The 26,727-nt window shown below is 39.2% G+C and overlaps 1 protein-coding gene across 3 annotated transcripts in view; it reads right to left on the minus strand.

Annotated features, from left to right (window-relative positions):
• The window catches only part of cacna1da (calcium channel, voltage-dependent, L type, alpha 1D subunit, a), a 63,550-nt gene that overhangs the window by 31,092 nt on the left and 5,731 nt on the right, over window positions 1-26,727 (minus strand). For all 3 annotated transcript variants that reach the window (XM_085456784.1, XM_085456785.1, XM_085456783.1), the window contains exons 4-10: window positions 13,987-14,126; window positions 9,084-9,253; window positions 6,071-6,223; window positions 4,151-4,347; window positions 3,690-3,793; window positions 1,859-2,028; window positions 207-281 (exon numbers count right to left, since the gene is read on the minus strand). In XM_085456784.1, coding sequence (XP_085312910.1) covers window positions 207-281; window positions 1,859-2,028; window positions 3,690-3,793; window positions 4,151-4,347; window positions 6,071-6,223; window positions 9,084-9,253; window positions 13,987-14,126 — 1,009 coding nt within the window. The remainder of the gene's footprint in view (window positions 1-206; window positions 282-1,858; window positions 2,029-3,689; window positions 3,794-4,150; window positions 4,348-6,070; window positions 6,224-9,083; window positions 9,254-13,986; window positions 14,127-26,727) is intronic.

The following is a 26,727-nucleotide window of genomic DNA, read 5'->3' on the forward strand; positions in this document are numbered from 1 at the left end:
AATCTATCCTGGTCAGTAATATGACACTGACTGGTAATATTGCAGTAATGACAATGTACATTTCAGTCTAGTCTTAATAGTTTGAGAAAATATGAGCTAAATTTTCTGTATCAGATCAGTTTGATCTTAAAACACTAACACACACACACACACACACACACACACACAAAAGCTAAAGAACACTGGAGGGAAACCACAGGATTTACCATGAGTGTCGGACGACTGGCTGAACCACCCAAACCTTCCTTTCTTCTTCTCAGTAAGGTCAGCCAGAGTCACCCCTTCATGTGTAATGCATGCAAGCCAATGCATTCAGACACAACGGCACAGCAGAGGGACATGGAGGGGAGGGGGGCGAGAATGGGCTGCTATCAAAATGGGTCAGAGCAGACAAGCACCACAGGACAACAACAGTTTTCAAAATATCAATATTCAACCACGACAAGAGCAGCAGGAGCCACACCGCAGACACTGAGGAGGGCAGAAGAACGACACAGAGAGCTGTTAGTCAAAGGAAGCGTCTGGAGGTGGCAGCGCCCTGTACTAACATGTGACCATGCGAATTAAAGCATTTACCTTTGAACATGTTAGTAGGGGTTCATGTTTCGTGGACACACACTATAAAGCCAGCATGGATGTTTTAGAAAAGCAGTATGGACTCCCTTCTTCTAACACGGCACAATTAACGGCGATTTTCCTGCTTTCTGGTAAACTTACAGAGCACCGCTGTTCTGAAAAATTGGAGCAATAGACTGGTGGAAGAGGCAGGAATATACACAAGGAGTACATAACAGACGTGGGGAAATCATAATGAGTTGACAAAAGGCAAAAAATAGAAAACCCAAGCTCAAACTCTAGGATGAAGCAGTTGCAGGTTTTCTTTTCTGTATCATGTGTGCCGCTTATATAAAGAGGATTTGGATCACTTTTTTTCTACTGCTTGAGTAACATGTTTCTTTTTTTTTCCTTTCCTTTCCTTCCTTTCCTTCCTTTCACTGGTGCTTACAGAGTGCTCCACTTCCATCACCGACATACATGGAGGCTGGAAACAAAACTAGTCTGATCATTTCGTTTCAAACACCTTTCACATATCCACATATGGATGTCAATACTGGCCTCTGTGTCGATATTTGTGCATCTACGCATTTGTCAGTATGTGTACTCTGCTTCTCTATAACCAAAAGGTAGACTATTCAGAAGCACAGTGGATCATCACTAAATCCCAGGAGTCCTCTGAAATCACTATAGTCCTGTTTTGTTTTGTTTTTCTTTAACTGTGGTGATCAGCTGGCACAATTGATCAACTTGCCTTGTCTAGCTCCATTATAGCATCCATTTTTGCAAATTTGCATGAGAAAACTGAATATTTCAGGGCTCAATCAGACCTAATTAAGATTTCCATGATGCTGGTTTCAAATCTCTGGTGGCTTTCTTCCTGCTTGATTCAAGCAGAATTATTGGGCTAAAAGCAAAGAGGACTTAAATGATGTGTTAGATTATTAAGATTTTTTTCTAATTAATACCCCCTCTATCTGTTCTCAATATGTCTCAGCGTAATTGACCAGTTATCTGGGGCAATATGAAAAATGGAGCACTTTAGACCCAATAAGTCAGGACACAGCACCAATTCTGATTTAAGCAATGTCACGTTCTTTCTCCAGAGTGATTTTTGGTTTGAAGATACTGCTTTTAACCAAGAAAAAAGAAACTCTCTCAAACCAGTAATGATGTACACTACTTGATATTTATCCTTGACATGGCAAGAGTAGCTTCAACCAGTTATTTGCATTGAAGCTCTCTTGTGATGGTAGCGTAGCGTTAACAGCCGGAAAAAGGAAGCGGGTCAGACGGCGCTTACGGTTACGCTTGCTCTCCTCATCTGCCTCGTCCTCATTGTCAGGGTCAATGTCCTCAGCCTGAGTGATCCAGTCCAGGTAACCCTTCAGATCCTCCTCCAGCTGTTGCTTTTCACGCAGCTTCTGGAAGTCTCCGCGAGCTTTGGCCTTTTCCCTCTCCTTGGAGAACTCTCTGTATTTGGAGAAAGAACCCCCAAAACAAAACAAAACAAACAAAAAAAAACAAACAAACAGAAACACCAACAAATACACAGTAATGCACGAATTAAAGACAAACATGGGACGTTTCACAGCAAACAAGAAACAAATTGTTTCACACAAAATGGAAAGCAACAAACATGTTGTTCTGTTCTAGATCATTTTCCCGACAAAATAAAGACATTCTGTGTATGAGTTTCTGTATATCCTCTTTTCTACATTCTTTAGTCACAGCCTTTTAATTTCTTGTGTGTTTTTCAGAAATGTAGCCACTGGAGGGAGATGTACGCCTTTAAGAGACGACACAGAGCTATATTTAGAGCCCGGCAGTACAGTAGTGTATCTGTCAGGTGGGCATCTTCATCTTACAGAAAAGGCAATTCAGGTAGACAGATTGTTTCAAGAGAACTGCAGCATTTGCACAGTATCCAAACTTATAGTTTATATAAGACAATGAACTTGAAAACAACGAGATTCGACTGTATCTACCCACAGTGCATTGTGAGATAGTCTTATTAGAATAACCTGTATTTAAGCTGGTATACTAAAAAATTAAGATGAATGAAAAAGTCACATGTGTGACAAAAAAGTGAAGGCGTCCAGTGTCAAGAAGCCAGCAACAGGTAAAGCTGTATCAAGGTAACTGGTGCTGACAGGTCATGCCAGTCTAAAGACGCCAACATGCACTGTAGGAATGCTTGACTCGATTGTCATGTTAATCTTGTTTTCTTTAAAAAAAAAACACAGGTTTTCTTCGCTGGTCAACCAGCCAGAGTTAGTTGTACTGTAATACCCCACCCCCCACTCCACAGAGCAGGGAAAGCAAACTGGGGTTTGAGAGAGCTTAGGCGTGCAGAGGGAGTGAAGGGCGAGGAATAAGATTAATTTCTTTCACAGGAGGTTGGGTGAGCTGTCGAGGGGGTGGGGGAAGAAACGCTCACTTTGCAGTTGCCGTGGAAAGGATGTAATAGTTTGACATCAACAGAGGTCAGAGAGGAGCGCTTAAGAAACAAAATAGACTCTAATGTAGACTGGCCACTTACTGCTTTATTACTTGTAATGATTTTTGCATTTCTGGCGCACAATTTCCCAAACACACATACTAATTCAATTTCAAGTCAACTCTATTTTATTTATGTAGCGCCAAATCACAGCACCAGTTGCGTCAAGGTGCCTTATATGTTTATAGGTAATAAAGTGAAAACCCCAATAATCAACGGCCCTCTTTGAGCAACCACTAGGTGACAGTGGGAAAGAAAAACTTCCACTTAACAGGAAGAAACCTCCAGGATCAGGGAGGAGCAGCCATCTGCTGCAATCACCTGGGGATGATGTTGTGAGTGTCAAGGAGCACAGCAAACCCAAAGTGCATGCACTTTGCACACTACAGACCAAACCCACCGCAAAAGTTGCCTCTTACCCACTTAGCACACCTAATACAAGGTTTAACACGAAAAAGGATCCCAGTATAATCAGACTGACAAAATAAATCCACGGTGTTTCCCATCCAATGGCGTCATTGACCTACAGAAGCCAAAAGTAGCCCGTCAACAAACATGGACACATACAAAGACAGAAACCTTCTGCCTCAAAGGAGCAGAAAGTCTCTGTTTTGAAAGAGAAGATGGTGCTTACCCGCTCAACACACCCAAAACCAGGTTAAGAACGAAAAAGGAGCCGAAGATCACAAGACTGACAAAGTACACCCATGGAAGTTCAAAGCCCATGGCATCGTTCATCTGCAGGAGTGGATCGGTCACCGCAGAGAAAGGAGAGCAGGGGGAAAAGGAAGGAAGGATGCACAGACAGAAAAAGGGTGTTAAACTGTTAGAAAGGAGGAAGAGAGAGCAAGTCTTAGGAGTGCTGATGACTGTCAGGACAGTATCGTTTTATTTGATGAGTTGTTGATTGAATTCAATCATTTAGCCAATCAATCATATCAGAGTGGTAAGAGCCGCCCCAGGAAATTATCAGCAGCTTCATCATCAGACTGTCAGTCGCATTGGTGTTGTGTGTTTGATTTGAGCAGACATTAAAGCTGAAAGAATGTGACAGTCACAGGTTATTGAACTGGGTGCACAGAGCGAGAGACTCACCCAGTACAGCACATCAGTCCAGCCCTCCATGGTGATACACTGAAACACCGTCAGCATGGCAAACAGAAAGTTGTCAAAGTTGGTGATGCCACCGTTGGGACCTTGCCAGCCTTCCCTGCACTCCGTGCCGTTGATGGGGCACTGGCGCCCATGCCCTGAGATCGCACATGGAGCTGGCTCCTCTTCTGCTATCATATCTACAGAAAGAGAGTTTTAAATAATCTGACACTTAACATAAGTGCTGCAAATAAAGTTGCTTTTTAGACTGCCTAGTCTTAACTGCAGGATTTCCTACTATAAACAGTGTTATGACTAAGAGCACTCTGATTCACTGCATCTTATACCAAATACTCTCTTTAGCAGCTGTCTTATTCTTCTCATTTACAGTTGTTCAGCAGTAGAAAAGTCTACTTTAGACTTTTAAATAACTTTGACAATAACATATCTATATATCTTAGAGACGAACCACTTTTCAATTTACAGTTTCACAATATACAAACATATTATACAAAACATTATTGGAACGATTAACTAACATTTGTGGTTAGGTTTTATGTTTCAGTGAGTTCCATCAAAGAGGTATTTCCATCTCTGAAGATTTAGTTCACAAACTATTAAAATGATTATATTTCTGTGAAATATTGCTCCATCTCACAACCCCTCACATGGACTTGTTCCCCTTGGGAAATTCCTGACGTTTGAAGTAAACTACTTAGAGAATAACTTCTGTCACGTAATCCAATATATCAGTCATGCAGTACATACTTTTATGTTTTTGTCTAAGTTAAGAGTTATATTTCAGTTTAAGGAGAAAACAAGCCAGTCGAGATTGAGTTTGGCATGCCTGATTTGATTTGACTTGCCACATTAATTTATGAAAATTCATCATCCCTCTCAGAGCTAACTGTGTCAGTGTTCATAGAGCACTACATATTGTTTTGTTTGCCATTAGAGGTTATATGAAATAAATAACATAATTTGAGTTCTAACTGGAAAAAGCATGTCTGGGACTCATCTTTGTCTGCTTCATTTTGTCAAATATGAGGCATAATCATAAACTTCTCTAACGATACCCATAAAAACAATCAAACTAGCTTACTATATCACCTTTAATCTTGGCCAGTCTTCCCTGACCAGCGCAGGAACTGTTTGAGGAATGCTTCTATAGGTCGATTGCTACCTAAGATCCATTATAACTACTTGTACTTTGCGTCCGCAATGAATGCTGAATTTTCTCCAGTGTGTCAAAATCCTGAACTTTAAACTCGAACAGTATGAAGCAGCGCTGAGCTAAATGTGACTAAAAAACAAGCTGTGCGCTGGCACACAATGACGTGCACCACAGTTCAGGTCGTTTCAGCTGCCTCGCTCTGAGACACCTCAGGATGCTACAGTAGAACTCTGGGTTGGCAGTCTGGCCCAGGGGGGACAAATTGACAGTGCACAACCCCGTGAATGACGAAAAAATGGCGCACACGTTCCTGACCAATGTGCCGCCTTGAGGCTTGGACACTGTAGACTGTTTTACTGAAAACTGCTGCGTGATGTCTGCATCATAGCAACAGACCCTGCTCTCTTCAGCATGAAAGTTGTGTCAGTTTGACACAGAGCAAGAAGGGAGGTCAGGTATGGTTTTTGATAGTCACTGACAGAGGCAAAGAAGATTATGACCACACCCAATAAGTAATTAAAGCACAGAAACTATTACTGTATCTGATAAAGCTATTACCTGTCCTGATAAAAATCCCTTGTACTCATTTGTCTGGGTAAGCAAATCACCAGACTAAGCATTATCCTGATTATACCTTTAATCTGTTGTTGTTAATGGAAAATCACAGCTGACATACAATAACCTCAACTCCTTGTTACTTTATTTAAAAAAAACAATTTGATTTTATATATAAAAGTCAAAGTGCTCACCTGTACTGGGGAAATAGCAGGTTGCATGCATTTTACCAATGAACAGCTCCAGGCCGATAATAGCATAGATGATAATGACAAACAAGACCAGGAGGGCAATGTGCAGGAGAGGGACCATGGCTTTAATGATGGAGTTCAACACCACCTGTAAACCTAAGCAAAGAAAAACAAACACTTTACACAAAGCCCGGCCGTACTTTGTAGTACCAAATGGAAAACACAAACTACAAATTCTACCAGTCTTTGTACCTGTTCTTAACACAAAAATTAGATTCCTGGCTCCAGATGGTGAAGTGGCTAATTCTGTTTGCTCTTGATCTTACTTAGCTTAAATTGCATAAATACATAAAACGTAATCACAACTGTATAATCATTTCACAGACTGCTAACATAAACAAACGGAAGTATTTATGGTTTTCAAGTATATAAATATAAATAACAATGTAGAAAGAATGTAGATACTCCTTTCAGTATATACAGTGGGGCAAAAAAGTATTTAGTCAGCCACCGATTGTGCAAGTTCCCCCACTTAAAATGATGACAGAGGTCAGTAATTTGCACCAGAGGTACACTTCAACTGTGAGAGACAGAATGTGAAAAAAAAATCCATGAATCCACATGGTAGGATTTGTAAAGAATTTATTCGTAAATTAGGGTGGAAAATAAGTATTTGGTCACCTCAAACAAGGAAAATCTCTGGCTCTCACAGACCTGTAACGTCTTCTGTAAGAAGCTTTTCTGTCCCCCACTCGTTACCTGTATGAATGGCACCTGTTTGAACTCATCATCTGTATAAAAGACACCTGTCCACAGCCTCAAACAGTCAGACTCCAAACTCCGCCATGGCCAAGACCAAAGAGCTTTCGAAGGACACCAGGAAAAGTATTGTAGACCTGCACCAGACTGGGAAGAGTGAATCTACAATAGGCAAGCAGCTTGGTGTGAAAAAATCAACTGTGGGAGCAATCATCAGAAAATGGAAGACATACAAGACCACTGATAATCTCCCTCGATTGATTGATTGATTGATTGAATCTTTATTTTGAACATGTTGAAAAAGTATTAAAAAAAATAGAATTAAAAGAGACAAATGAACAAAGCAAACAAAAGGAAAACGAGCAACCACAACTCCAAATAACGTCCATGTTCAAAAAGGAGCAGGAAGAAGCATAAGCTTATTTAATCCCACCCCTTTTCCACTATCTAGTATCAATAGACTACAGAAATACCTCCTTGCAATTACATTATATGTTATGTGTAATTTTTTTTTTGTATTTATTTATTTATTTATTTTTAATATATACACATATATGTTTCTATCTATCCATACATACGTATATACACACATACGCACATATACACATTTTCAATAACCCCATTAACACCTCAAGGATACACAGCCTACAATTATATATATATATCCATACCAACAAACCCGTGCATGCACACACACATGAAAATATTAGACAAGAACACCCTATCAAATCTCTACCTTTTCCCTGTACCCTGTAAAAACCATATCCTTAAACCGCTTTTTAAACTGCGCCATGCTTGGACATTGCTTCATATCTTTACTTAGTCTGTTCCACAGCTTCACTCCACACACAGAGATGCAAAAACTTTTTAATGTTGTACGGATACGAGGATCGTTCGATCTGGGGCTCCACGCAAGATCTCATCCCGTGGGGTCAAAATGATCATGAGAACGGTGAGCAAAGATCCCAGAACCACACGGGGGGACCTGGTGAATGACCTGCAGAGAGCTGGGACCAAAGTAACAAAGGTCACCATCATTAACACACTACAACGGCAGGGAATCAAATCCCGCAGTGCCAGACGTGTTCCGCTGCTGAAGCCAGTGCATGTCCAGGCCCGTCTGAAGTTTGCCAGAGAGCACATGGATGATACAGCAGAGGATTGGGAGAATGTCATGTGGTCAGATGAAACCAAAGTAGAACTTTTTGGTATAAACTCAACTCGTCGTGTTTGGAGGAAGAAGAATACTGAGTTGCATCCCAAGAACACCATACCTACTGTGAAGCATGGGGGTGGAAACATCATGCTATGGGGCTGTTTTTCTGCCAAGGGGACAGGACGACTGATCCGTGTTAAGGACAGAATGAATGGGGCCATGTATCGTGAGATTTTGAGCCAAAACCTCCTTCCATCAGTGAGAACTTTGAAGATGAAACGAGGCTGGGTCTTCCAACATGACAATGATCCAAAACACACCGCCCGGGCAACAAAGGAGTGGCTCCGTAAGAAGCATTTGAAAGTCCTGGAGTGGCCTAGCCAGTCTCCAGACCTCAACCCCATAGAAAATCTGTGGCGGGAGTTGAAAGTCCGTGTTGCTCGGCGACAGCCCCAAAACATCACTGCTCTCGAGAAGATCTGCATGGAGGAATGGGCCAAAATACCAGCTACTGTGTGTGCAAACCTGGTAAAGACCTATAGTAAACGTTTGACCTCTGTTATTGCCAACAAAGGTTATGTTACAAAGTATTGAGTTGTATTTTTGTTATTGACCAAATACTTATTTTCCACCCTGATTTACGAATAAATTCTTTACAAATCCTACCATGTGGATTCATGGATTTTTTTTTCACATTCTGTCTCTCACAGTTGAAGTGTACCTCTGGTGCAAATTACTGACCTCTGTCATCATTTTAGGTGGGGGAACTTGCACAATCGGTGGCTGACTAAATACTTTTTTGCCCCACTGTATTTCAGAACATCTTTGCCTCGTATATTTCATAAGCATGTCGTGTTTTTTTCTGTAAGTTTGTTTATTATTATGGAACTGAGAGCACATGGCCCTTGGTTGCTGATGTAGATGCTTAAAGAAAATAGTCCTCAGGGACTGCACATGGACCATCTGGACTTGCCGTGTTTAACCCTTAGCCCTGCATTTTTCTATTAAAAAAAGACTCATTTTATTGTACGACAGATGCAAAAATTATGTACATTTAATAAATATGGGTTGCCAACGTGCGGAGCTTAAAAGTTCTCTTACTGGGTACTCCTGAGACCAGCCGCAGGGGGCGCAGCACACGGAAGGCTCGAAGGGCTTTAACATCAAATCCACCTGGCTTACCCCCGTGCCCATGCATTGATGCATGGTTATCTCCTTCAACTTCTCCCTTTTCTTCTTTGGTCAAAAACTCCAATGCAACACTAAAGAGTCTGTTGGAAAACAAAGAAAAATCCTTACATTAGTCACCTCTGCATTTGAGGTACATAATGAACAGTGCTGACAATCTTTAACAAATAGTAGATAAAGATTAAAGATCATTTTCGAGAAGAAGCATGGCAAACCTTTGACAGTTCAATAATTAATGTAGGAAATAAAGAACAGATTAAGCAGCATTAGATGTACTGATTCTTATATAGCATTTTTCTACTTGAGCACAGAGTAGCCAGTTTTCATTCAATTCTACTATTTTCACTCGTCAATAATTTATTGTAATTAAGAAACAAACCTTCACGAGCATGAGTAAAACTAAGATGTAACAAGTATGTTGTTGAATGTACGAGGCGCTAAAATGGGGTTAATAAACCTTCAGATTCTGACAAAATGTGAGAATATATTAAAAGTCTTACTTTCTCATAGTTCATAAGCTCCTATTCACATCAGTAATGTCACTAAGTCAATTTAAGGTCTCCAACAAACACTTTTGACATTAAAAATTTTGCCTGGCTGAAAGCTTTTCACTTTGCCGTTATTCCCTCAAAGTATCATTTAGCTGTGAAACTATTATGTAGTGGCATCAGTTTACTTTACAGCCACCCACAAGCCATACTGAAATCTCCAGGATACAATTTGATAAAAAGCAGTCTGAAACCTTTATTAACCACAATCCGCTGTAAATATCATTTTAGACTGCATCAAAATGGTTAGTAAACACCGTACTGATAATGATCCAATCAAAAACAATTTTAAGACTAGAAAAAAAAAACTCCCAGATATTTCTTGCCCTACATGCAGCGCTTCAAAAGAAAAAAAAAGAAAAGCCAGTGGATATGTTGAAAGAGCAGGATAATATGACAGCATTGTAACCTGTCAGTGCCCAGTTTGAGTGTACCAACAAAACCTACCCACCCAGCAAAAATTTGGTGAAAAGACGACTTCGTCATACTAATTTGGATTTTGTTAAAAAGTGAAAGTAGGCTATTTACATATGTTCCCAGCATGTGTCACAGTCAAGGTCCATGGAACAAATGTGGATCTCCAAAAGATTTGGCCCCTCCTTACTGTATGCGTGGTCTGGGCAGAAATGCTCGCATCTTGCAAACAGCAAACATTACACAAGCACATATCCACAACGTCTGCAAGCTAAAAAGCCAGCATACAAAAATATGTATTTAACGTATTATTTTTTAATCTACCCGCCACCAAAGATCAAATTACAGATTTTCAGAGAAACAAAAGTTTTTCTGTCTTTGTTGAGCAACGGAACCAAATAAATATATGAACAAAGTTCTGTAACTTTCACAAATACTAAGACTTATAGAAAAATGTGCAATATTATTTATATGCAGAGGTATTTTGTTTTACTAAATAGATCAGATATCACTAGATTGAAAGATGGATATTTATAAAATACACTTTATGGACAAAAGTACTGGGCCATCTGTATATGACACTTCCTGGGACATCCTAACCCATGGTATGAAGATCCCAGTACACAGTTTTTGTGCTGATGTTAATGGCAGAGGAGGTTTGGAGCTCTGCAGTTCCTGAGTCAGCAGATCATTGGTGACCTTTACACATATGCCTTCACATGCTCTCTACCATGCTTTATGTGGTCTCACACTTTGTGGCTAAGTTGCTGTGGTCCCTACTCCATTTCACAATAAAATATTAATGTCTGAACTTTCACTTTTCCCAAATTTAGGCATAAAGGGACATTTTTTTAAAGGTCATGTCTGGCCAGCCAGATTAAGCCCAGAATATAACATCCACTGACATCTGGTGCACGGTGGATCTGTATACAAGAGATAACTGTACCATAGGAAGTGGCCCCTTCCGTGGTCGTAAAGTAAAATCAGCAGTGAACAAATCCCTCCCCAAGAAAGAGGACCCTTCATTACACTCAGATAGACATTCCTCATCTAGCCAAGAGGGAAAATCATCTCAACACATTACATCAAAGCTGCGGACTAAAAGCAGGGAATAGAGCTGCCGATAGGCGCTGGAAGGAGTTCGGATGGCCTTTAAGCACAGTCTGCTCCGGCTTATGTTATACTGAGTCACAGCTGTAAGACTGACCGCCTGCCACTGGGGGTTTTATTAGTCATCCAGTCATGCTTAAAAGAAAACCCTCCTTCACATATTGACACCTTTTTGCGAAACATATTTCATAAAGTAAATCAGAAGGATTTTGAACATCAGATTATTTGAAGCAGGTGTTTTCACAGTGTCTCCAGTCAATATTCAAAGGGTCACTCCAATAGGTTTACAGGTTTAAGCCTATTTGCACCAAATCACAGTTTAACTCTTCCTCCTAGAAACGTGTTCCTTTGCAAAATAGTTTTCCAGTTATGTTTAAGTCCAGCACAATCACTGGCTAGATTATAAAAATGTTTTTAACAAATTCACTGAAACACTTATGAACTCGGTCAGAGTTGGCTCAAAGCTTCAAGCACGGCGGACCTTTTAATAAACCAGACCACAATCTTTTCAAAACCTTATCCAAGTACAGCCAGTGAAGAGAAATATTTCTAAAAATGTTTAATAATGCACATCCCAACACTGCAGTAGATATTTTACAGCAAGAATATCAGTGTAGTATATTAAATATGTTGCCAAAAATGTGTCCACTCTTTGCAACATAGTAAAAACTTTGCTTTAATGCATAATAAATCACAAGGACTTCTGTAGCTTATGCAACTTTCTGAGTTTTCTCTTTGGCTTTTAAACTGCACAAAAAATGTATTTATATTAATGTATTATTTAAGATTAACTGCATATAGTGTAAGAAATATTTACCTTATCTGAGCCAGTATGTTCATAAGACAAACCTTGGTTTAGTATGTGTAAAAAAAAGCTGTGGTACATGAAACCAAAATGGAAAAGTAAAAGAAAGACATTCATTAGCGATTAAAAACTGTCATGTGATCATTTTCTACAGCTTAGTTACCATTAATGATTCCTTCCCATCCAAGACTTTATCCAATGTAATCTAAAATTCTGATCAGTGCATCTTTAGAAATCCATTTTGTAGATTTCAAGACAGTACAATGGCTCAGTGGTTTGCACTGTTCCCTCATAGCAAGCAAGTCCTGGGTTCAAGCTTGTGTACCATAGTACACTTGCAAAAAAGTCTGACTTCCTGGTAAAATAAATGTTAAAATGTAGGTTTAAACCCAACAATATAGTTCTTCAAGTTAAAACAAAACACTATTTTTGGATTATTTTTTTCTCTATGGGGAGTGTGTTTGCCTGTCATGAAGTCCCTACACACTACTATAGAATAAATAGTGGACACACAAACATCCTGATGACTGAACTGTGACGATTTTCATCAGATCCTCGCAAAATTATTTCAAATATGTCATTTCAAATTTTAGAAGCTGCAGTCACATTTAATAGTTGGGACAGCCGTCTTTGCATTTGAGTGGATGGCAGATCAACCCTGCATGCAGCATACAGACAGCGATCTGACCCAGCTACCCACTGGACTGTGTGTATTAGAGGAGAGAAAGAGGGAGGAGAGAGGAGAAAAAAAGAGATAAGGCTGAGATAAGGATGAAGATAACACGGGGAGAGTGTGCAAGAGATAGGAATGAGGGCAGAGAGAGGTGGGGAGGTGTAAAGCATGAACCATTTGAGATATGAAAATGGAAGGGGGCAGTAATAAGAACAAGCTGCAGAGACAAAGGAGAGCAGCGTGAGAGAAAGACAGTCAGTGAGAGGAGAGGGAAAGATGGGAGGGAGTGTTGGAGAAGAGATGAAGTATGGAGAGATGGTGACTCACTCCAGTGGTGGTAAAGCTCTGATTTATTCTCTCTGTCTTTTCTGGGTCATATACTGTGGGTGTTTGAGGGTCTCTGTTAGCCACTTGGAGCAGAGGCTTAAGCAACTTTAGCTTTAATACTGACTTCTCCTCTTACAAACACTGTAAACTGCAAATGTCACAAGTCAAAAAAAATCCTAAAAGGAGACTAAAAATAGCTAAACCTTGTGACCTGGCCTGCAAACCAGCACATAGAACGAGCAAATATAATACATAAATATTAACAAATTTAACAATCGCAACTAGTTGTGTCAATAAATGAAATAACAAAAAAAAAAAAAACTGAACCTAAGATTTTAGATTTCAAACCCCACCATCTGGCCAAAGTTCAGGTAGTGGGTTGCAAAATAATAATTATAGTAAACTAGAACTAACATAAATAACAGTTTTGGTATCTGGTTGACAAAAACTAAGTGGTAACATTTCTGTTAAAAACTGTCAGCCAACCAATTCTCCTGGTGTGAATTTTGGTTATGATCATTTCCCTTTCAATCAATGACTTACAAACTGAAATATTTTCATAACAACCATAGTCATACCAAACGTGAAATAGACACACATGCAGAAGCTGCATTACTGCATGCAGAAATTGCAGTACCAGCACGGGCAGATAATATATTTAAAGTTAAAAGTCGGTAGTGAGTAAAAAACATAAAGTATATTCCAGAGTTTTTAATTTCCGGAACTGATTAAACTAGTTGGCTCCCAGTCCACCCATGGACAGGGTGGACCAGCATGCCTATTACACGCTTTGTCCTGATATCCTGATGGACTGCATCAACTACATCGCTTGCAGAGGATCTCATTATGGTAGTGCCAGCATTCTGTCAAGGTTTAGCAAAGAATCCACCATTGTCCTTTTACCATTCAGAGCATTTATCATTTAACTTGAAAACTTACCCAATCACCACAATGACGAAATCCAGCATGTTCCAACCGTTTCTCACATACGCATTCTGGTGCATCACCAAGCCATAAGCGATAATCTTCAGAAAGGTCTCAATTGTGAAAATGATGAGGAAGGCATACTCAACTGTTTCCTGCAGATACACAAAAAGGCAAAGAAAGAAAAAAAAAAACGAAAACATGAGCAAGGTATTAATACAGACAGTGTTTTGGAGATTCAACACACACAGGTACAGGAATAGGTGCAAAAGACACAGTGCCTATGAAAGGATAAATTAAGCTCTATTTTACTGGTGAGCAACAAGAAAACGACTTTTTGTCGAAGCAAAAATATTTATAAATATTTTACAATTAAATGTAAAAAATTAAGTTGTTTTAACTACTTAAAAATACAGTAAATCTATAATTTACAAGAACAATGTGCCTCCAAAGCAATATTCTCGTCAACTTTCATTGATCAGTAGGCACTGAACTGATACATCAGGACACAAAAATAACCCAGGTTTGCAGAAATGACAATACACAATACAGTTACACTATAGGAAACAATATACAAACAGACCAGATTGCTGTGCAGTTTGTCACAACCCCACATTGATTTTACTGACATTTAAAAAGCAAAAGGCCAAAAAAGGTAAACACTCATTCATAGCGTACTTCCAAAGCACTGAACAATGATGTTCCACCCTAAGATCAGAAATACTGACACGGTGCACAAGAAAAGACAGAAACGAAAGATAAGGACATCAATGTTAGTGTAAATTGTCTTTTTTCTTTTTAGATGTATCTTCTAAATTTTGATTACTGGTTTGCAAACATTTCAACGCTCGATGACAGAGTGTGTCATTGCCTGCAGGACAACCTTCCTCAACACTGCCTGAATGTCTTTGATGGACTTCCTATTAAAGGGAACTTTGTGTACAACAACAGCTATTAGAAAAATATCAGAGAGAGAAGAGTCAGAAAGCCAAGAAAAAGTGACCTCCAAAGGGAAACTGAAACTCCTGATTTGCCTGCAACATAGATATGTAGACATCAAGTTTCACAGCTTCTAAGTGTTGGTAATACTAGTCAGTGTATGAAGTGGACATTGTGTGGCTGCCTGTTCACAGCCATTCAGTGACCAAACACAGTGATTAACTTTTCTTGTAACAACTTGGACAACTTTTGTATGTGGAATCAACATAAATCCCATGGAAATGGCATCTCCTGTGTAAGCTTCACCTATAATCCTGAAAACATTTCAGTGCCTGGAATGTATCTTTGAATATGCAAAATTAAAATAAAATTGTGACCACTGTGTACCACTAAAAAAGGGCAAATCTACAAAAGAGCCAGTAAGAGCCATGCTAAAATGGTTAAAACCAATTGACTAGTTTGGAATGAAAGGCATGAATGTATCAGAGAGCTATAGAGGTTAAAAAAAGGGACAAACACTCTCTGAACAAAATCTGTGTTTTTAGAGGGTATATACAGATTAGAACGAGTGATGTAACTCAGCAGTGCGCCTTTCTCCGGTTGTTTCAAAGGCAGAGAGAACACAGGAACATTAAGCCATCAGGTTGAGGTCAACTGGGAGTGGATCTGACAACAGAGGCGGGCAAAGGTAGTATGTGCATTTAAGACAGTGAGATGTTTGTGAAAATGGGGGTGAACACACTAAAAGGTGACATAGCACCATTTAGAAGAGTCCTCGCACCTTTTGCTAAGATGTGAAATCAGAAAGAAGCTCTTTGCATTTTTCAAGCTTGGCAGGTCAGCATAAACTGCACAACGGCTGGCATTCAAAATATCTGCCAATCAGTACAGCAAGCACTAAATGTATCACAGGCAGGAATTTAACCTTAAACACACTGCGGAAAAATGCATGCATGCACACATACTGTAATATACATAATAACCTCGTCTGCCTGAGGGAGTCTTTAATCCCTTTTCTGTGCTCCTTTTCACGATAAATGCAGGGGTACTGTGGGCTGCAGGGCTCGTTTTCCCAACAGTTTACTGCAGATTGTGAGAAGCACTTAGCCCAGAATAAGAGACATGGGTGTCTTTGTTACTGAAGTAAAAGGTTGAGTTAAGCTTACGGCCGCTGCCTCTATGACAGAGCACGCTGAGGCCACAGGGAGCAGAGAGAACAGAACGATTCATGTGAGGATGGAAGGAAAGTGACAGAGAGACAACTGAACAATTTTAGAGGCAGCAAACAGAGAGGCGGTCTCTTGCATTTTTCTGTTGTTGGTTAGCAAAAACATATAAATAAAAGTCAAATCATATGCTTTAAAGCAGCCAACACACTTATGCATATATGTGTGTGTGTCTATATATATATATATATATATATATATATATATATATATATATATATATATATATATATATATAGATAGATAGATATGGATAGATATAGATATATCTATAGATAGATCACTAGCAATTTAGCAATGACTGTGAAAGCATGTTAAATATAATAGCAAATGATAACCGTTCCCTTTCAATTAACCAGCAATTTATTCATTCATCAGCAACGGTGGCAGAAATAGAAAGAGGGAGAGAGACAATAAGAGAAAGAGAGCAAGGAAAGAGGCCATTGGGGATGACCATAAATATCTCTGACTCATCTTATTGTGCTGTAAAGACACTTACTGTAGCATGTTTCCTCGTCTAATACAGTTTATGAACGATATATGTAGTTAATAGTTTACATCGCTGCCATCCTCTTAGGTATATCACGACACATAAAGCACATGTGCTTACACATGCTTACTTTGCATATTTAGACTCAAAAATGCACCGTAACGGCAAAAGCAATAAACTTATAGTAGGATACTACACGATATAACACAAGTTCCTCCTCAAGCCCCACAGCAACAACCCCAACTGGCCTTTCTCTGCCACAGGGTAAGTGTTCGTGTCTACAGGCACAGCTCACTTCATCTCACAGAGCTCACTTCACCATATGACATATGATGCTAACCCACTGAACCATGCATTCTTCTACATAACACGCCATATGACTGAGCCAGGCGGACAGCAGTAATGTGAACCTATTAACAGTTCAGACTGGCCTGTCCGCAATGCTCATGAGCTGCAATTTAGCTTTCTCTAGACTTCACACAGAAATGACAAAATTCTAGATTTACAAAATTAAAGACATAAAGCTTGTTGTGTAATTTTGTCTATGCTGTTAAAACACTGTGGCTTAATATTTAAATCTGAAATTGCTCTTGAATGAATACATAGTTTTAACAAAGCAGCCTAGCAACCAATCAACATGCATCATTTTGCAAGAAGATAGATAGAAATACCCCTCTAACTTCTGTCTCTGGTTTAAACAGACAGAGCTTATAGACCATTAGCTTGGTTTCGAGACTGCACAGAAGGTGAAATATTAATAACAGTAATCTTTATATACCCTAGAAACCTGCCATACTACCCCTAAAAGTAGGGCTGGGCCATATCATACCGTTCATGGTAATACCGGTATAATGTTGGCCAACGACAAGAAAATGAAATATTGCGATAGAATATGGGTAAAACACGCATGCCCAGTGGCTTTGTTTTCATACGCACATGGCGAAAAAGGCACGGCGGTGACGGAGAATGACAAGGGCGAAAGCGGATTGTTGAATGAAACGGATGAACCAGAATTGGTTTGTAAAAATGCTGCAACTTCAGTGGTGTGGAACTGGTTTAGCTTTCGTCCGTCAGATACACAACAAAGCACTATTTTTGGTAGAGCATGCTAGCGGGCCGTCATTATTACCGTGTTTTTTGGTAAATACGGCACACTTAAAATCAAACCTTTGATTTTTCTGAAAATAGACAGTGCCCCTTATAATCCCGTGTGCCTTATGTTTGGATTCTGGTTGTGTTTACTGACCTCGAAACGATTTTATGTACACGGCGCTCAAAAATCTGTCAAATGTTTTAGTACGACTTTGCTAAGCTACGAAGCCGCACCGCTTGATGGATTGTCGGAGCATTACGGCTATCGTAGGCAGGAGCCTCGCGGAGTGATACATACGGTGCTTCAACGTAATATTACCATACTGTGTGTGTATAAGCTCTTTTTAAGTTTTGTGGATATTATACATGGTTATGCTGAGGATATGTCGGCCAATTTCCACTGGAAATGCCTTTTGGTTAAACTGTCAGCAAGGAATTTGCATTTGCACTGTTACGTTTTTATACAACTTTGAGCTTGTTTAAGTGAAAATACATTGATGGGGTTTTTTTTTTTTGCAATAATAAAATTGTGGAGTTGTAAAGTATTTTGTCTAGTGTCAATTATATCGTCAGTTATATCGTTATCGCAAATTTTCAAATCTATATCGTGATAAATAAAAGCCAAGTTTGTTAGCTTATCAATTTTCAACTTACATATCATGCCATGTGAGCAGTTCAGAAATGTTTTAATTTATCTTTAATATGCAGATAAGTACCAATCTCTTACTCTCATTAAAAATATAAACTTTCTCGTTCACAAAATCTTTCCTGTTGTTGATGTTTCCTGATGTTCCTTCAAAAATAGGTATAACCACCACAAAAAAGGTAATTACAGAATGTCAAGCTAAAAGATACACCAATCGCTCAGCCCTTTTTCAGCATGTCCGTTCAACTGGTCGATCTCACATAAGTCTCATTATGAGCTGGTCCGTTTCATGCATCCACAACCAGTGTTGGTCAAGTTACTTAAAAAAGTAATCAGTAACTAATTACTGATTACTTCCTACAAAAAGTAATCCCGTTACTTCACTGATTACTTATTTTCAAAAGTAATTAATTACTTAGTTACTTAGTTACATGGTTACTTTTTAAAAACACGATTTACAGCCTGAATAGGTGATAAAGCGATAGATCTTTCAGCCTAAGTCTACTTTTTCTACATAATCCATCATACAAAATGTAATCAAATGGAAACGTCTCTTTTTAAAACTTTAAACTTTAAATCTTTTAACTTTATGCATCAAGCAAAAACTTAATTATATGCAACATTCTCTGACTGGAAGAAATTAGTTTAACATTTAAACCTATTTTCTGCACATTCCAGCACATAAAATAAAATATTTTTTTGTGTTTACACTCTTTCAAATAGATGCAAGTAAAACACAGCAGAAAATAAATAAAGTCAAAGACTAGCGGTCCAGTTGCTCTATTTTCACCTGTAAAGCAGGAGTGGGGTAGGCGGAGGTTTACCCTGGTGCAGGTGTGCCGCAGCGGTCAGTTGAAGAATCCGCGAGTTTCTCTGTGAATTCCCCATTACGTCGTAGCGTACTCGGTGCTTGCTTGGAAGTTTAGGGGGGTTTTTTTGCTGTAAAAAGCAGTTTTCTTCCCACGCACAACGGACACTAATATTTTTGTCACTTTTTATGGAATCAAACTCAAAGTAAGGTCAGTACTTCCACGCTTTAAACGCTGCACGCTCATACTCTCTCCGCACTCGATATATTATCCACTGTTGATCTGCACACAGCTGTTGTCACGAACGTCGCACTCGCTTACGTCACTGTCATGAGACATTCTCGCAAAAAATATCACGGTTTTAGTAACGCAGTAACGCAGCGTTCCTACGGGAAAGTAATGGTAATCTAATTACCATTTTTGCAATAGTAATCCCTTACATTACTCATTACTTGAAAAAGGTAATCAGATTACAGTAACGCGTTTCACGTTACTGCCCATCTCTGTCCACAACACAACACAGCGCAGCAGCACAGACAAAAAAAAAAATTGCACGCTGACTCATGCGCAGCCATACAGTAACATGTTTTGAGCTTGGAACCCCTTCACCGTGAGTAACAACACAAACTTCACTAAAGTAAAGTACACGGAGACCACCACAAAAATATTCATAACAACAAATCAGATCAGACTGTTACACTTCACCTACCTAGCTTAACATGAACATTTAAAGAAGCTAACAAAGGACAAGCAGCTAAAGTGATCCAGAGTTCAGAGCTAGCCAGGCACGGGCCAGCAGCCTCAGTATGAGCCTTGGTATGAGCAACAGATCAAAACAATTAAAGGAAAAATTACAGAGATGACCGAAACACAGAAAACAGTTATTGTCCTGTTATCTGGTGACATTATAAACATTATGGAAAATACTTAAGTACCTATTGTCACAACCTGAGACCTCATGGTTAATCTTGGGTTTGACCAGAAGACAGTTAATTTCTTAATGCACTACATGACCACAGCAACTTCTGGTGCAGACCTAACCTACTCTGGAGCAGGTTAGAGATGAACAGGCACAAAATCTCAGCCTACTAACTGATCAGTTATTCAGATTCTTAAACTGAAAAATAAAAGCTGAAAATGTTTTACCCGCATCTAAATATTAACTAAATGATATAAGAATCGCAATTCATCAGATTCCCCTATGTCTTAATCATAGAGCTGTTATACTAAGAAGTCTGCCCACTTACACAGTCAGCATTTTTGCCAGTTTTCTGTCCCGACTTTAAATAGACTAGATTTTTTTATTATAGTCTTTTACAGTCTTACTGACCAAAGCACTTAAAGTGCTCACACATTTATACAGAGCTTTTAATACCTTTATTCTAACGCACTGATATTCTTCAACCTCATTGGTGTTAGACTGTATTATGTGTTTAACTGCTTGATATTGTTGTAATGCTGCAGTTTTACTTTTCTTCTAAAATGTTTGCCAACACCACCCCATTGGCTTCATACTGCAGCGTTCGGCAGGAGAGTCAAGACCGCTGAGGAGGAACACACAAACCACATCATCAAGACGAAGGCTAATAAGTTAGGAGTCAGGAACATAAGACTGGAATAAAAATATATCAAAAATAAATCAGGAATCTCCACAAAGATGATGACATAAACCAGGGTTAAACTTTTTTATTGCATTAAAGTTTAAACCTCTAGATGTGTTGAAAATGGTCACAATTAGACTGAAAATATGTGCAGGTTCCTCTGACATAACATGTGCAGTGCACATTTAATTTGCTGTTTGCTCTGTTTTCATAAGTACCTGATTGTCTCTACTGTATACGTACCTGTAGGAATATCTGAGTATGAGACAGCGAGCCCACAGATGGAAATCAGAGTATAAATATGCATGTTTGAGTCCATGTTTGAGTGTATGTCATATGTAGAACAATATAGGGTATACACACTCCGTCCAAATATAAATTCCACAGTTACCAGCTATGGGACAGTTTGAGACCAGATATCTCTCGAATCTTAAAGAAACATTACAGTGTCATTACGGATCTGATTCTGCACTGAGTAGACATACACTCTCACTCTCCCGCTATCGCCCTCCCCCACGCCCTCTACATCTCTCTTTCCTTCCCCTGTCTGTATAGATCAGTCAGTGCCATCCAGCCAAGCCAGGGGGGGGGTGAGGGCAGCCAATATTTAGTGCTTTTTCACCGCCTACTCCTGCAGGTTTTCACAGTAAATATCTGTGCTTGAGTGTGCAGTCTATATTGGGATGGCTGTTCAAGTGTTTATCAGGTACATCTTTTAATAAGACAGTAATCAGATTACCGGTTAGTCATATGTTTAGTAAACTGGAATATTTGTAATATGGTATTCATATACTTTTCTCAGATATTGTAGCATTTTCAGTAATTCTTAACTACTGATTACAAATACAAGAATAACAAAAGCAGGAATGCAACAAATTGAAATCTGGCAACTACTCTAAGAAATACCATAATGCACTGCGCATCTGCCCTGTGCTCTCTTTTGTATTTGTTCATGTGTTTGTATGTACAGCACATAAATGTGTCTTTTTGTGTAGCTTATGTGTGCGTATCTGAAGTACTGTGGGGGCGGGCAGGAGTTGCGTGTGAGATGTGGATGTCACTCAGCCAAGGAAAACACTACTGTACAGGTCATCTTACCCACACTGCTAAAATGAATGTCTCAACAAAGAAAAAAAGGAAACATAATAATATATACACATATTTGTTGCATAAGAGATAAGTGATAGCTTTTCCCTAAAGCTACATAGTCGACACACAGCTGAGCAGCGATGTAGCTGCTGAATAAAACTGTTGTCATTTCCTCATTTGAAAATGCTGCTGTTGTCAGAGATCAGGTAGTTTGTCTCGCCACAGTTACAGCTCAGTGGAGGGGAAAAAACAGGATTGAGTTTTTACACTACAGCAGTTATCTACAATACCACATGACCTGTACAGAGCAACAATGCTTCTGACAGGAAACAACACAAAACAACCTAGGAAAACATGGGAGATGCAAACTTGACAAAGAGGTACACAGATGCATATACAGTGTATACACTGCCAGAACTATAGCACTCACTGAATGAGACCCAGGTCAAAGTAATCAACAACAGGTGGACACAATCAGGGGAGGTCAGACAGGAAGCAAAACTAACACATCAGAGGAAGGAAAACTATCTTTCAAAATAAAACAGAAAAAATGCCAAAAGACATGGCACATAAACTACTGACACATAACACGTGAACACAGAGAAACCAAGACATGAACAAGGAAATAAGACAAAGGATAATGCAAATGGAAACCAGAACTAAGACTTACATTATACTATAGACAAGGCCCCAAAACAGGAATCCAACATTCACAAAAATCATCACCAAAATCTAAACTTCATATATTAGAACAACCAAATATAAAGAGTCCAAAACTGACAAACATACATGTAAAATTTTTACGACAAAATCCAGGGACGACAACATATTTTATATGAAAATGTTGTTTTAACTGAAATAAAACCACAAACACTCATTTTCAACAGAGAGGTCATGAAGGTTTTCTTGGATCTCATGAATCTTATGAAGGGTTGGTATAAAGTTTGTCAGTGTAACATGCAAATAGAAATTCAAATACATCACATTATATTTCTAATCATCATCTATCATCAACAGCAAATCAACAAACGCTTAGGACAGCAAACAAAAAATGGCAACTTCTCTTTTTCCTCATGCAATCTTGATGAAAATATTTTTATAAGAAATGATTCCGCGTCTATAGAAAAAAAAAACAGAATTTCTTCCTAAAACAGTTTTCCCCTTTAAGAAGGCCTGTTTGATGCACAGCCTTTGCACATGCTCGGCTGTTGTACATTATCATGGCTGCACAGTCACACAGCATTTGCACAAAGCTAGCATAGCTCTGCCTCTCTCCATCTCTACCTCAATTACACACACACAAACACACACACAGACAAACACACTCTCGCACTTAGGCACATGTGCAAAACTACACATTCAAGATAACAAGCAGGGACAGAGCTAGTGTGAGCCACAAATGAGCAGCTACGTTAAGTGACTAAACACATACTTCTACAATCATCTCTATGGGAGTCCACGGTCCAGGCGTTACTGCTTGTGCCAGCCATTACACACACACACATACGCACACAAAGAGAAAAAACCAACTGCTTCATTTACATTTACACTCTTCTATAACACAACATGCCACTAAAGCACTGACATGTGAACCTTGGCAGCACTTCCTATACAATACTTGTCATCTGCTCCCTCAGCTCCCTCCAAAAGCTTAGGGATAGTGGGACCTTTTACACCTCCAAGCCCACGTTGGCACTTTTTGTGTTAAATTATAATTGTGAACAGCATATGGTCTATAAAGACACATGGTGACCATAACTTTTTTTTTAAATTGGCCACTTCATTCTTTTGCTGAGACATACCATAAAGACCACTGCGTATATAAAGTGGAAATAGTGTATATTGTATATTTTTGCTGATAATAACAAAGGCAAGCTGTACACATCATAAACCACCAGTACTACTGAAGTGGAGTTTGAACCTAAGTGCAATGATTATGTTCAACACACTAATGAAAGTGTTGGTGTAAAATATTCAAAACATTATCTCTAAAATCTCCAGCCGTGTAAAAACATTTTTAAAAGTGAGACTGACAATAATCCAGACATGTTCAAATTATAATTAGTTGTGAAAACTTTGCTGTGCTGTGCCTCAGATTTGACAGGAAGCACTGAATGCCTCTCAGTGGTTCGTTGTCACTCTGAAAAACTTGATGATTGTGATCAGTCAGCAGGCATTTGGCTTTGGGTCACAAGTTTGGCACCTTGATAGTTGTTGGTACGTATTTACATCAGAACTGATGATGACGCTGATAGTTGCTCATTTTCTAGTACACAATAGGCACATTTCATGCCTAGGACAGAGTCCCATGCATGTTAACTTCACATGTAATAGCCTCTCTTCTTTTAGTTCCTGTAAACATGTTGCTCATTGTGTGACATATCTATGTGATTTTAGTAGAGTTGGCATTGCACTGTGTTGTAACTGACTGAATGTAAGCTTAGGGGGATACATGGTGGTGGATTTGTGTGATTAGTTATTCTGTAGTATATTTGAAGCCATATATGGCATCAGTTTATACCATTACCATTATACCATATCAAACTTATACCATTTATTTGTATTTTAAAAATTGTGGCACAGTAAATTGTAACAGCATCCAAAGGGAAACTGGTCAGAATTGATCATTCTCTGCTGGCATCCAAATGACCTCGTTGTTGGTTGAAGACTGACTCTTTACATGTTAGTGTCCTTTTGTCCCCAGTAAAATAAATAGCTCTGCAGCTCCAGAGTTACGCAATTACAGGGATATGGGCACAGACACTACCTGATACCAGACGCAATTCACTGCATGTTGCCTGACAAAGGATAAGATGTATGAATCATATTCACCGTGAAAAGGTCATTGTTTTGCTCAGCTACCTTCAGCAGGAGCTGCCTGTGGTGTTGAGACTCAGATAGATAAGTCAGAAATGACCTTAAAGCAAAGGCAGGAGGGTCACAGACTATTTGTCTGTCCCTTGGACAAGGTGGGTGTGGAGGAGACACAGTCACGTGTAGGGTGGGTTACGTGTACATTTCTTATTACTGAAGTGAAATGACTAAACAAAGAAGAGCAGTCAGAGAGCAAACTAAGCAAGAGATTAATGAAAATATGACTATAAGGTCCTGACAAGGGTTTGTGGTCTCACGGTGCATGTGTGTATTTGTGTGCTGGCTACATCCTGTTACTCACTTGTGCCTCCTGGTGGTAGCTAGACCCCAATCTTATGCCCTCTGTTCCGCCTGAGGAGAAAATTGCTTTCTATTTATAATGAGCTGCTGCATTTAACCAAGCCTTACTAACAAGATGGGCAGACTCAGGCTATAAAGGCCTCTGTGACTTTGCAGCAATGTAATGTTCCAAGTCAAGCAGCTCTGCAGCACCTACATACTGTGCACACAGTGTAAAATGCACAGACTGAGTATTTTATCTTGTGATTTCAACAGAACATGCAGGGACTGTCCTGAATATAGTTTACACATCCACACATCTACACAGCAGCGTATTGCATGCTGGTTTTAGTGTCTCTGTGCTTTGTAAGTGAATTAAAACCTGCATGCTATCGCAGCTTTCGGATATCATTTGTTCCGTGCTTTACACATCAGCCTCTGAGCACAGCAACTCAGGTTTCATATCAGTCCACCTGTGAGGCTGCAGAGCAGAGTAGTGTGAAATGGCAATCTTCACTCCAGCCTTACCTGCTGGCTGCTACAACAAAACCAGCTCAGCGTTTTTCTCTCTAGTGCTCCTCCTGTGACTACAGCGTGAGTTCTGTAGAACAACCAAGGCCAAGCTGGCACACCTGCCCTATAAAGATTTCTATTGTTCGAGCGATGCTGAAAAGGAAAAGATTGCATTATTTGCCCTCTAGTATTTGATTATATGCTGCCTCTGCAGAATTAAACCAAAAGCCTGTGCAAGCAAGAGGAAGCTGTGTGTAGCACTGGGCAATAATCAGTGTAACCGCTGTAAGCAAAAAAAAAAACCTATATAGTGTACTAAAAAAGCCTCTGTATGAATTCAATACAGAGTAGGTTAGAGTTATACGTCTAAAAAGTTAAAGCTCTAACTGTAAAAATTACTGAAAGCACACCAATACATGATAAATCTATTCATATCTACTCATCAGCCCATCGTCTCATCTCTGCTTAATGGCCTTGTTCATGAAGCATGAGAGCCACATAAATGTACTATTCAGTCCTGGATCCTGACAGGCACTGAGGTTTTTCGTTAATTCTTAATGGGTGCATTCATAAATCCAATTTGACACTCCTATGTAAACCACTAGAAGACGGTGAGCAAGTTCAGACAACAAACATAAAGAAGTAAGACACATACAATAACTGCTATGTGGCAAATAGTATCCCTCCTAATAAGTGAAGGTATTTGGTAACCATTTAACTCAACATTTAAAAGGTTCCCAGACTTTGCTGCCAAACTAATTCATATCTGAACAGACATATATGTAAATTCAGACACTTTGAACTGATTAAAATGCCACCATGATGCTCACAGTGCATTAAGGTGCATTTGTAAAAAGATCTAAGCTATAGACACTATACAAAGTTACTGGTACAAAATAAGCAAGCAGCCACACAGTCCATTAACAGTTTGAAGCTAGACACATATTAGTAAGTGGCATCTGTCCCTGAAAGCTGTTTGGTTCAACAGCCATCTAATGCACAATGAAGCTCTCATTCATTTGCATGTAGTTTATCTCAATGCTCAAATAAAACTCAAATGTATGGTCTGTCATTAAAGCATTTTCCTACTACAGATATTCTATGATATAAAGGCAGACAAACACACACAAATTAAATCACAAAAAGCCTTTTGTATCATTATTCACAATGCAAAAGAATGACAATAGTTTTCAAATAA

The sequence above is a fragment of the Copadichromis virginalis genome, linkage group LG5 (assembly GCF_057382275.1).
Source record: "Copadichromis virginalis isolate Kocher_CV1m ecotype Utaka linkage group LG5, C_Virginalis_male_GT1.1, whole genome shotgun sequence".
NCBI classification, from domain to species: Eukaryota; Metazoa; Chordata; class Actinopteri; order Cichliformes; family Cichlidae; genus Copadichromis; species Copadichromis virginalis.